Here is a 13763-nt window from a genome sequence, read left to right on the forward strand (position 1 = left end):
AGGTTGCTGTTTCTATAATTTAGTTATAATTTCGATTTGGTCCTGGGAGGAGGCAAGTGTAACTTCCACCTACTCCCCTGCAATCTTAGATCAAATTACTCATTTGTGATTAAATTGTATGTCACTTACATGGGGAAAATGGTATTAAAGACTTTCATATTTTTTATCTTAATGCAGTGTGAAAATAAGATTTTTTTAAGGTTAAGTACCCAGACTGATTTTTTGAGATCTGTAAATTAATCTTCTACCTCCAAATCTGGATAAAATTTAAAGAACATTTTTACCCACTATTATATTTAGGTCCTATAGCTGGCAAGAGCAAAAGACGAATTTCTTGCAAAGATCTCGGCCGTGGTGACTGTGAGGGCTGGCTTTGGAAGAAGAAAGATGCAAAGAGTTATTTTTCACAGAAATGGAAGAAATATTGGTTTGTCCTTAAGGATGCATCCCTATATTGGTATATTAATGAGGAGGTAAGACAAAGCATATTTTGTTTACCCATACATTATCTTTAACCAAAAGAATCACTGTTTTGAAACTTGTATTTTAAAATCATGTAATCACCTTAAGGCTAAATTCAGGAGATTTCTGCTAGTTATTTTTCATTAGAAAATATTTAAGACTTTTTAAAATAGTTACATTTTGGGGTTCTATAAAGATAGTTGTGTCATCTTTTCTAATGAAGCTACAAATCTGAAACCCAGATAAAGTTGTTTTGTATATCTAATTAAAAATACCAACCCAATTAAAGCAGTTGCTTAATTTAAATGATTATATATGTAAATTTGATATAGACTTTTAAATGTCTTGTTTTGTTCGAAGTTTTAAATTTTTTCTGGAGAAGTGAGGACATCCTTTAGTAATTTTAATAGAGTAGTATCACCAGAATTTATTTCAGTTTTTCTTTAAAAAATGAACTGGTAGACTGGTTTTGAAAATCTGCAAGTATTCACTCTATTTGGCACAATTAGGGTGTGTATATAATACATTTAAATTGTTTTTTATTATTTCCTGACTCATTTGCAGTAAACAAATTTATATCCAGAATAATTATATCACAATCTATCACATATCACAACAGATATACAAGAATATACCTTACTCATTGATATTCCCTTTACACTACTACATTTTCTTTGATTTCTTTGCCATAGCCATCTATCAGTTCACCTTATTATGTTTGTTAAAAATATTTCCTATTGTTAACTTGTTTTCTCAAAAAATGTACATGGTTTAATGAAATATAGTGGCTAAATAGACTTATATGAATACTGTTAAAACATTATTCAATTTGTATTCGAAGATTGATTTTTGAAATGTAGTTTAAAATTATTATGCCTATGGTTATAATATCCAGTATGTAGAGAATTTTTTGTTCCCTAGACAGGCTGTTATGATGTTATTTTATATTATACTAGGTTATGTGTAAGAGGGTAGACTTAACACTGACTGAGGTACTGTGCCTCAGTTTCCATTTCTGCAAAAAAGGGAATAATAATAGTGCCTAGGTCACTGAGCTCTCATATGGATGAAAAGAATCAGTACACTTACACCAATGTTTGGTACATACTAAGTACTCAATAAACATATACTATTAGTAATATTTTACAAATTGGCATATTTCATTTTTGAAATCTTGAATTACTATCTTGCTATTTAATATAAATGTCTCTATTAACTATATAGAAGGATTTGATTATTTACTTTTAATATTCTTTCTGGCAATCACATAATTATGTGTGTCTTATTTTAGATATACTAAACAGACCATAATTTTACCTACATTTTCACTTAGTGTGTGTGTGTGTGTGTGTGTGTGTGTGTGTGTGTGTGTGTATCAAGCATTATCAAAATATAGTGTTTTCTATGTCTCTTTTTATTTTAAAATCACCTGTAGATTCGTCTGCAGTGTGATAAATTATATTCTATCTTTCACAGTTCAAGTGATAAAAAAAATTGTGGCCCCTTTTCTTGAACAGTATCTAAATTTCAGTCAGGTAGTTATTGTTACTGTGTTAGCCTTGTAAGAGGCGAGTGAATAATTCCAATGTATACATTCCAAGAAATACCCTTGTATGACATTATTAGGAGTACTATAAAAGTTCCTCATCATATCATTATGAGAAGATAATAACTACCCCTAAAATACTTTTAATTGTTCAACATTTAAACATTTTACATTAAAGACATCAGGGTAACAAGGGAAATCAAAATGAAAAAAAGAGATTCGAGACTATTGTATTTACCTTAAGATTTGAAGGAAAAAACTCAAATATTGAGAAAGTTATAATATTGCTTTTTTAATAACACAAACATTTTAGTCACTATCAGTTATACCAATTGTTTTTAAAGTTTAACATGTGTACAAACACACACAGTAAAAGAATTGAAAGTCTGTTTTTTCTTTGAGATCGTAAATGAGGATTTAATCTTACTTAAACTTGAAATATAAGAAGGAATGAACTGGTACAGCACGGATCAAAGTTCGGGAGAGTAAAAGTCTGAAGAGCGTGGTCATGAGCTTGAAAGGGACAACAATGAAAGGGTTTAGCAAAAGTCAGTGTTAGCATAGTTGGGGTCCTTTGTATCTAATGTAAGATTTTGGATAATGCTTCTATCTTGTTTTTTCATCCCTCATAAGAGATAGGAGGATTTTATAGAATTCATTTAATTTTCCAAGTGAAAAATAACCTTTGCATATAGCATATATACCAAGTCATATATTTGAAGATTAAATTAACCTATTTTGTTTGTAAAATATTGAGTACACAAAATAGTTATTTAATTTAGGTTTGATGAGAGATTTCTTTGGAGGCAGAAAAGGAATTGAGTTAGTAAACTTACCTATACTTTACATCTGAGCGTTAAATATCATAGATAATTATGAATTGTAAATGTGGACTAAAGTTATTTTATGTGTTAAAGTTTATGTGCATCAGATTAGAAAATTACTTATAAACCATATTTCAATTTTATTAAATAAGATGTGTATGTTTAAAAAAGAATTTCCTGTCTTCATTTTAATGTAAAAAAGATTTTAAAATTTTTCTGTATATATTTTAATTTATAGTATTCAAAATTTCCAAAATATACCTTTAGTTTAATGGAATGTAACAGATAAGAGTGGAATTCTAATCTCTAAAATGTAAATTTAAGAATTAAATGGACAGATTTATTACTATAGATATGTAAAGCCTACTTATATAGTATCAGCTTCAAACCTTTGTATATAATATCCTAAACCAGAGTGCTACCTTTTTAGGATGAAAAAGCAGAAGGATTCATCAGTCTGCCTGAATTTAAAATTGATAGAGCCAGTGAATGCCGCAAGAAATAGTAAGTTCATTTCATTTGGGGAGAGGGAGAAAAGGGAAAGCTTTTTACACTTTTTCTAGCTTTTAAATTATAGGCTGCTTGTCTAATGCTTTCAAATTGAGGTAATAAGAAAGCATTTTGTGAGCAGAAAATTGGATTTTTTACTGATTTCTGTCATCATGGCAGAAGCATTATATATGTGAACTCAGGTTAGATTGTTGAGGTAATTTTACCCATTAAAATGATTATGTTCTAATCTATTTCCCAATTTGAAATAAAATAAATGTACTTTGTTTTCTTTTGCAGTGCATTCAAAGCCTGTCATCCTAAAATCAAAAGCTTTTATTTTGCTGCTGAGCATCTTGATGATATGAACAGGTAAAGTGTACTTAAATTTCAAAATAATTACAAAGTTAGTAAGGCTTAGAATTCTAAGTTTTCCACATTAATACTTAGATAATGTCACTGAAGTTTCTAGATCAGCCAAGTTTAAAATAAAATGTAGCCAACCTAATTTTAAAGGACAGCATTAAAAAGTCAACGTAAACTCATTGACTGTCAAGTTTACCCAAAATATGCCAGAATCCATCTATGGGGGGGGGGGGGGAACACTGCTAATACGATTTTTTTAATTTTATTATTTTTTATTGTTGTTATTCCTCACCCGAAGATATTTTTCCCATTGATTTAGAGAGAGAGTAGAAGGGACCGGGAGAGACAGAGAAAAACATCCATGTGATAGAGATATATCAATTAGTTGCCTCTTGCAACACCCAGCTAGGGCCAGGGAAGGAGCCTGCAACCAAGGTATATGCTCTTGACCAGAATCGAACCAGCGACTCTTCAGTCTGCGGGCTGATGCTCCATCCACTGAGCCAAACAGGCTACCTGGGCAGAAAATATTTTTTAAAGTCCATTTCAAGAATAGGTCTTCAAATTTACTCCTAGGTGAGGGAAAAAAAGATATCCACACAAAAAAAGCTGACTTTCCTAGGTTTGAGTATTTATGACAGACTATCTATCCATCTCAATAATTCATGCCTAAGCAAAGTTTGTATTTCTTTCTGACACCTTCTATCGCTGGACAGGATTATACAGCCAAATAATTAGATGGCTACTTGGTTATTTGATGGCTCTGAGAAAAAATCTCTATATATTTTTTGCATCATCTATAATATTCCGCTTTGTGTTTCTACTTTAGCTTTTATGAATTTGATCCTTTCACTGCTCCCTTTTCTAGATATATAAAAATTGGATTGAAGATGGAAATATTTCCCTTTCTAGGTCTTCAACAGGTAGAACGTATTATATATATATATGCAGACAGTTAAGGTGGTTATATAAAGTGGTCAAGAACATGGACTTTGGAACCAGACTGTCCAAAGTCTAGCTCTCCTACTTACTATTCTGTGACCTTGGACATAGAACTTAACCTCTCTATGCCGGGTATTAACCCTGTTTAATTATGGAGATAATAACCATTTTCACCAATAAGACTTTTATGAGGAGCAAATAATCACACATAAAGGCCTACTAAGTTGTAAGTGCTATAAAATATTCACTTGCAATATAGATTCTTTTTATATACTTTGGGCTCTTGCCCCATTTACCTTTCTTTGTGTATCTCTAAAAACTTGGTATCCAAATATTTTAACCACAAAATTGTGCAGTTTAAAAAATGTGCTTAAACACACTAAATGAACACTTAATGTGCTTTTTTCTTTATCTGTCCATTTTCCTTTGTTTTGGAGAGTATACTTTAGAGTCTTATTAATCTTGTTCTTTGACAATGGGAATACAGGCATGGTTTTTCCAAAGCAAGGATATGAATACAAGGAAATGGCAAAGAAAGGTATTAAATATGGTTGATAAAAATCTTTCATTATTGATAAGAGAACTGAGCCTTTCATGTAGTTTCCATAATGTTCTCTTAATGAATACGTTACCATTCTTGAAATCTCATGCTAGGCAACCAGAATTTTAGAGAGCGTTTTCTCCTTGTTTTCAAAATTAAAAATGTTCATTCACATCATTGATGTTTCTATTTCTCTCCTTCTTCCTTCCTCTCTCTGAAATCAATAAAAACATATTTTTAAAAAAGAAATGAGTATTGAAACATTAAAAAGCTATTTCCATTTTGTGTGAAGTCCGTGCGGGGAAAAACAAAACATCTTGTTTCTCAAGTGTTCTGAGACTTAGTTACTGAATTCATTTGGCTTATATATTTCTCATGTCAGCACATATGTCCTTGTACTTGTGAGGACTCACTAACTTCTATTTGGTTACTATCTCTACATTTTTCCCCATGGTTCTTACTCTTTTTTCTCTCTAGATACATTAGTCTCTGTCAGCTATTGACAACCTCATTGGATTGTTCACTGTAGACAAAATATCCCCTTACCGATATCTTATTTTTAGCACTGGTGATATGGTAAGGTACTGAACTTAGATGTAATATTAAAGAACTTCCCCATCAATGTGTTTGAAAATATTCTAAATTCAGTACTTGAACCCCTAACCACCTTATTTTAAAACAACAGCCTCCCCGTACCCCTGGCATTTTGACATTCTAATTTTTTAGCTTGTGTTTTTTTAATACAGTTGCTACTATTTAACATATGTTTATTTGTATACCCAAGTATTGTCTTGTCTTCCTCCTAAGATATAAACATGAAGGCAAACGCTTTGTTTTGTTTATCTATTTTCTCAGTGCCTCAAACACTATCTGGCATACGTAGGCTCTGAATAAATGTTTCTTGACTTATTTAATGCATATATATATATGTTGTTCATAAGAGCCTGTAAATAGAAAATCATAACTGCAACACATATAGGTTAGATGTTTCTAGATGAGGTCTTAAGGACAAGTTTATCTAAGATTGTACCAACATTTGTGTATTGCTCAGCTTATTGTGACTTGAGTTCATCTACACACTTTCTTAATAGTGTTTATTATGAACAGCAATTTTATTTGTAAAAGTAGTTTAATTTTTCAATTGTTTTATGAAATTTAGCAATTCTGGAGCTCATTAAAGGCAAAAAGTATGTCTTATTCATTTTTGTACCCCCATAACTCATTATGCAGCATATAGCAGATACTTAATAAATGTAGAACTGAACAATTAAGGAATCCTCTTTTTTAGTTTCCTGATTCATTTTATAAAGACCTTATTGTTCTTTAGACTTCTGATAAAATGAAATTTCAGTGATATTTTAAAAAGTAGTAAATATGAGGTACTAAATTAAAATTTAATAACAAATAGTCCTCTAGTGGTATAATCTTCATTTTCACCCAAAAAGACCCAGAGCAATTTTTCCTAAGAGTGCTTAGATTTGCCTTGTAGTACAAATTCAAACCCTTCAAAGGACCTATAGACTAGATTTTAATTTTGACCTTTTACTACTGATTACATAATTTTTAAAAGGATATTTGTCATGATGTTAACTTTCTTACTTATAGTTTATAATTTTCTGAAGAATGGTGTGTGTATACCATGCCGTTGAATTCATTTGATCAATCTTTATTTTATTCCATGTTGCTCTAATCCCTTATTAACTTTCTAAACATACTTGAGGTGATAATTACATTGTAGGTTTCGTCAAAATAAAGTTGGGCTTTAAGTGACTTATTCATAAAATTAAAACTTAAATTACCATGGATGTGATTTTGTCTATTAAGAACACAACTTTCCTCCCTTTTCAAGGTATTCTAAGTATCTGATGCACATTTAACACCACTTAGCATAAATGATGCATTATATGAGTCACTTTAAAGAATGTCATCTTCCACTTAACAGAGGAGATAACTGTTAGGAGAAAAAGTTCTCAAACACAACTTTTTCTTAGAAATGTATCTCAATCAGATTATTCCCCAGTTGAATGATGTTAGCCATACTAGTGATTCCAAATTTACTCAAGCTAATTTGCAAGGTGGATTCTTATTTAATTTCTGATTTTGGAAAGTATATGGACCATAGCTCATAATAACTAATGGGAACTTGTCAGATCAGTTTAAAGATTTTGTGACTTGCTAATCTGATACAGTGTAAACAGTTGGAATAATGAACACAGGGAGAGACATGGTGGAACAAAAGATGGAAGTTGAAACAGTGATTTACTTCAGGCAGTCCCCTGCATTGGCAACAGCAGCACTACTGAAAGAGAAAAGAACTAAGATTTATTTTTTATGTTTTTATTGATTTCAGAGAGAGAAAGGGAAAAGGAGAGAGAGAAACATCAATGATGAGAAAGAATCATAGATTGGCTGCCTCCTACACACCCCCTACTCGAGACTGAGGGCACAACCCAGTGCTGTGTCCTGACCATGACCTCCTGATTTATTGGGGAGAACTAAGATTTATTTTTAAGTTACTATTGTTCATGGAAATAAATTTTCAGGGTCTAAGCAGAGGTTAAATTTGTATATGCTCATTTTGTCTTTGGAAAATCCTAATACCCTTGTACTTAGGGACAAATGTCAGAAGTACTCCCAAGATGTGTTTCCCTTCGGGTCATTAAACTTAAAAGAGCTTCAACAACACTTAGTATTTCATAGTGAAATTTATTTTGACAGTCAAGGTCCACAACCTTTTTCCTTATTAGGACAACTTATATCTGATATTGTTTAAGTATCTCTAAAGAAGCATTTCTTCTGAAGAAATAAAACAACAGAATTAGTTGGAATGCTTCTACATTGGAATAACAGAGTTAATAGGGTTTTGTTCATCTCAAAATCCTTTATGTTGTAGACATTAAAAGGTTTTCCAAAGATTTTTCTATTAAAATAGCACCTTTGGTGTGGGGGCATTTTACACTATAGCATATTATAACTAATTGAAGTCTTCATGTGTCAAGAGTAGCAAAGAACACATCTTTTATGTAGGATTTTTCCATATATTCTTAGGCATCTGAAATAAATATTTCTAAGAAGTATAAGAAATTAAGTCACAATGCTTCTGATTTTAATTTTTTTTTTCAGATGGCTTAACAGAATCAATATGCTGACTGCAGGATATGCAGAAAGAGAGAGGATTAAGCAAGAACAAGGTAAAGGAATACTTTTTCTTCAATTTTTTTTCCTTGCTGTTATTTTGTAGTGATTCACTGCTATCATTTGACAGAAAATGCATATGTTAGTTTGTGATTATTTCTCTTTTGAGTACTAATACTTTGAATCCAAACCATACCATCGTATAGGTAAGTTTAATAAATTAAACAGATAGGGAATAAACACAATATTTTAGAGCAGCAAATATTAAGTTCTATTCTGTTTGCTACCAACTCCCTCAGTCTACTTCCCATGAAAGAAAAAAATATTAAAAATTAAAATGTCTGTAATTGGTTCTGTATATTGACCCAATTCTGCTCCTTGGTTGTTGTTGTTGTTTTTTCTGTGTAATAGTCACTTAGACATTTAAGTGACTTTTTATGCTAAGAGCTCAGGCGAGTGATCTCTTCTTCTATAAATTATCACATTTGGTTATGTTCTTCAGTTCTGTTACTATGTAACTCTATGATTTTTATGTAACTTGCTTTGGTAATAACCTCAGATTTATGAACCACAATGTCATTATGCAGAACTGAAATCTTAACAAAAGCTGTGGTCACCACTCTGAGGTGGCATCACATTTCCCAAAGAGGATTTGCTGTACATCGCTTGGAAGCTTTGTTTTTTGAAAATTTTGAGACATCCTAAAGTTGAAAGAATTCCACAGACGGATACATAGACAAACATAGTTCTAGTTGTGTGTTCAGTGGGTATAGCCTGTTTGTTGATGTGGAGATTCTAAAAGCCTTTTGTTTCCTCTCAGAGTAAAAACCACAGCCAAAACTTTTCAAAACACCTGAAAACTAAAGGTTAGGGAAATCTACTAGTAAAAGAGATAACCAGATCCTTAAACTAATCTGTTAACAAACGTTTAGAGCAGGAGGCAGCAAACTTTCTGCAAAGACCAAAATAGTAAATATTTTAGGCTTTGCAGGCCATAAAGATTCTGTCACAATTACTCAACTCTGCTCTTGCAGTATGAAAGCAGCTGTAAGCATGTGCAGGGGCACGGCTGTGCTCCAATCAAGTTTTATTTGTTGACGCTAGGATTGAATTTCATATCATGTTTTACCTTTCAAAAGATATTCTTCTTTTGCTGTTTTTTAACCACTTAAAAATGTAAAACCCATTCTTATTTCACAGGCCCCTATAAACACACGCAGAGGCCTCATTGGCCTCCAGGCCGTAGTTTACCAATCCCTGGTTTAGAGCCACGGGGTGAGAGAAAAAAGGGTGAGAAGATAGGGCGGGAGATTTCGAAGAAATAGCAACATATGGTTCCTGCCAGTGGGAATTTATCATCTTGTTGAGGATCTCAAAAATACACACTTGAAATTGCTTAAGAAAAATTAAACAGCAGTATAAAGTACATCAGTGCTAATTTTTGCATAATATACAACTGATTAAAATTTGCTAAGGAGATGCAAAAAAAAATTAAAGCCTGAGAAGGAGATAAGATTAAGAAGAAATACTTGCTGGAGAAAGTGATCAGAAAGTCGGCAGTGGAGAAGGAGAGAAGGTATTTTATTCAATATTAAGTGTTTCTGTGTAAGGCCTCCCACTAGGTAGCACTCTAATTGTATCAAGGTGAAATAGTCACTCATCATGCCTGAAATTACATTGAATTCTAGTAGAAAGGACATTCTTCATACAATACAGAAAATAAAATGTAATCAAGTTTCATGATTATGACACTGGAGAGACTCCTTCCAGATGGGGAGTGGGGGGATAGGCTTTCTGTTGGCTCCATTATCTAAACTGGTTCTTGCAGGATGAGAAAAAATGTAGAGTCAAGGAAATAACAAAATAAAACATCCCTGCAGTGGAATCAGCATATATTCTTCAACAAATAAGGTGGAAGCCGTCTTCATCAAATCAGTGTGCACAGGCAAACCCCAGCCAGGACAGAGAATGCCAGGCCAGGTGCTGAGCCACACTTCTTCACTGTTAAAAGTTTATTCAATACAGGCAGAAGTACAGTGATTACCAGAAGGAAAGGGGGTTGGGGGGATATAGAAGAGAATATAGGTGGGATAAATGGAGATGGAAGGAGACTTGACTTGGGGTAGTGAACACACAATAAAAGACACAGAGGATGTATTATAAAATTGTACACCTGAAACCTATATAATTTTAAATTAGCCAATGTCACCCCAATAAATACAATAATTTTTTTTAATTTAATAAAGTATTATTCTCACTTTCATGCTTCAACTTCATTTATAGGCTTAAAATTGTGGTGAGCGTGCTAAAAAAAATATAAGCCTTCCTTTTCAAATTTATTTAAATGGCATAAAACTGTTCTCTAAAGATGCATATAGATTTATTTCTGATCTTTTTAAGATGGAAGAATTAGAAATGAGGGCAATGTGCTGATAGTAAAATGAATCTTTGAAACAAGTCAATTTGTGTGAATATAGAGGCTTGGATTTTCAGGCTTAACTTCTGTATGTTATTACTGGGCATTACTTTAAAACTGAGCATGGTCTTGATTTTGGTGAATTTTTTTGTAATGGTATTATATGACCAAATTTCATTATGGATGAAAGAACTGGTAAGTTATATTATACATACAGGCTCAAAAAAGTTTTCATTTCATGGATTCATGCTGCCCTGGTCTCTCATGTGAGTATATATTTTAGTGCCCACTGGAGTATGGTAGACAATAATATGCAGAAGCTAAGAGTTACAATTCAAGTCTGTCTTGGTAATGCAGTGCAACTGGAATCTGAAATAATCTGGATTTCCACTTAGAGTGTACCTTCCTCAGGCACTCTAACATAACTCATAAACATGGACCTTCTACCTCTGCATGAATAGTAGTCTATATAGAAAACTACTGAATGCACTCCACACTTCTATACAGTTATTTGACATCTCCTGAGTGCCATTCTCAGTACCAAAGTTAAACTTCATACAAAATATAGCTGATTGAGGATTGGTAATATTTCACAATGATGCAATGGAATAACTGCCAAACACTGTATCTGTTTAAATACCCAGTGCAGCTTAGACATTACTCTTTCATTGATTGAAATACAGGTTTAGTGAATTACTGTCTTTAGCTACAGATGTGTAAAGGATATGAGGTTCTCTTTCATTATTCGTCATTGTACTAGAGAAAACAGGGTTACACTAAATTCTGCCAAGATCACAATTTGGCAAATTATCTGCTAATCATTTGTCTATATTTTTCTAGCTTCAAGTTAGACATTCATAACACATTCTTTTCAATTGCATATTAGGTCTTTTCAGAGCTTTAATTACATAAAAATGAATGTAATATTTTGTATTTCTTTGATAGTTATAGATGAAAAAGTCAATTTTTTTCAAATTATCCTTCTCTATCAACATGAGAAGTAATGTAGAAATTTTCCTATTCTAGTGATGGCACTGTTTATTTATGAATACTTACTTATAAAATTGAATTCACTGCAAGAGACATTAAAGTATCCATCTGTTTTCTGCTAAATAGAGAGCTCAGAAAAATTAATTATTTTTCTCTTAGAATGAAAATCAGACTAGTTTCAGTCTCTGAGCAACAGTGTGCTTGTAATTTTCCACACAAACCCAAAACAGCCTGACTAAAACTTCCATGTAGCCTGTTCTCTGGCAACCCAAGAAAACTTTAGATTGATGATGCTTTTTAGTAAACCAAGAATTACATCAAATAATGGACTAAAGTTCTTCCTAATTTAGCTGGAGGAAAATCAGAGACTCTCCCAAATATGTCACTTGTAGTGATAGCTGTAGAGATCTTGATAAAATTGTGATCATTTTCTTCTCAGTGTGCCAATAAGAGCCACTTGAGGTGCTGACTCTTTGAAACTCCAAAGGTGCAAAGGTCAAAGAGAAACTCAGCAGAGGTGCCAGTTTCTGGGAATAGTAGGAAGGGTAAAAGCAGAGTGATCTTGGCAAGCCCACTGCTTAGGGGTGGGATGTGGAGGAGGTGCTGCTTCATCTCCTCCACAAAGTCCCTTCATCCCCAGCAGTGACTTCCCAGTAGTATTTCAAGATCCCACAAAATTACCCAACCCAGGCCCCGGAGTTCTAAAATTCACTTTTTGGGGCTAGAACTTGCTATAAGAAAAGACTAATGTCTAAGAAGATGAACACCAGGCATTTATCTCCTAAGTGATCTGGGTCAGACTGTCCTGGCATGCTACCTACAAAGTGGACCAGGAGTCCTAACTAATATTTATTGAGTGCTTTCAGGTTCAAAGGCTCTTAATATATATTACCTTATTTAATACACACACACACACACACACACACACACACACCCCTCTTAAAGGCAGTTATTATTAGCCCTGTTTTATAGAGGACAAAACAGACTCCTAAAGTTTAAGTAACTGTCACAAGAGCACAGAAATGGTAAGTGTTATATAGCCAAGAATTGAACCTACAGCTGCTCAAGTGTATAGCTAGTATATAGCTCATGGTTTTCTCACCATGTTTGCCGGGTCCATTTCTGTCAGTTTGTATTTGCAGGAGTGTTAGTACACTGACCTTCACCAGTGTGATCCAATGTAAAAAACAAACATCAAATTTAGATTAGTCTTTTCTTATCTTTTACACAAAGGAAATTATTACAGTAGGAATAGAATGTTCAGAGTCCTTGTATTTTTAGCACTAAATATAATAATCTCCATTGCTAAAGAATTTCTTTTCACAGTAGCCAGACATATAAAGCAGCAGGAGGAGGGGCCTTAAAGGAGTGTAGATCTACACTCCCAGTGTGTCATACAAAAAGTCCCAGTGACTTAGCCCTCTGAGGTTTAGAGCAAGGCAAGTTCTTAATTGAAATCCTAGTTCTACCACTTTCTATTCAGCATATAGTAAGTACTCAATAAATGTTCGCTGTACTTATTAATTGTTAATCAGCAGCACAAGAAAACGTGTAAAAATACTACAATATGAGAATTCCTAGGTGGAGAGGGATCCTGTAAAAATATGTGCCATGACTTTTCACAGAAATCTGAATATTAGTCAAGCCTTCTGATAGTTCTTTTGTGATTTAGAGTTTCATGAGAATAAGGAAACTTTTGTTTTAATACCTTTTCCCTTCTTTTATCATCTGAAATTCATATGGATAATACTTATGGGTTTTTCCTTGTAAATCAGATAAAGAATTAACCCAGCAATGACAGGTTGGTTGAGATGTTATTTGTGGAACAGATTCTGATTATTGCCCTTTTGCTGTATTTTATTTATTCAACTAATATATCTCTTAGAATTTTCCCCTTCTCTCTTGCCTGAGGTCAGCCAAGTCACTTTGTCTAGCAGCTTACATTTTCTACCCTTTTAAGTAGTTCTGGAAGTTTGGAGTTTGCAGCCCACATCAGCAGATTTGCCCTTTTGCATTTGGCAGGAATCAGGGTTTGCCATGTGTTTCCCAGTA

The 13763-nt window shown here is 33.1% G+C and overlaps 1 protein-coding gene across 4 annotated transcripts in view; it reads left to right on the plus strand.

Annotated features, from left to right (window-relative positions):
• CNKSR2 (connector enhancer of kinase suppressor of Ras 2) overlaps window positions 1-13763 on the plus strand; it is a 245805-nt gene that overhangs the window by 186212 nt on the left and 45830 nt on the right. For all 4 annotated transcript variants that reach the window (XM_008154569.3, XM_008154570.3, XM_028129718.2 and 1 more), the window contains 4 exons: window positions 301-473; window positions 3263-3336; window positions 3622-3693; window positions 8294-8361. In XM_008154569.3, coding sequence (XP_008152791.1) covers window positions 301-473; window positions 3263-3336; window positions 3622-3693; window positions 8294-8361 — 387 coding nt within the window. The remainder of the gene's footprint in view (window positions 1-300; window positions 474-3262; window positions 3337-3621; window positions 3694-8293; window positions 8362-13763) is intronic.

The sequence above is a fragment of the Eptesicus fuscus genome, chromosome 1 (assembly GCF_027574615.1).
Source record: "Eptesicus fuscus isolate TK198812 chromosome 1, DD_ASM_mEF_20220401, whole genome shotgun sequence".
NCBI classification, from domain to species: domain Eukaryota; kingdom Metazoa; phylum Chordata; class Mammalia; order Chiroptera; family Vespertilionidae; genus Eptesicus; species Eptesicus fuscus.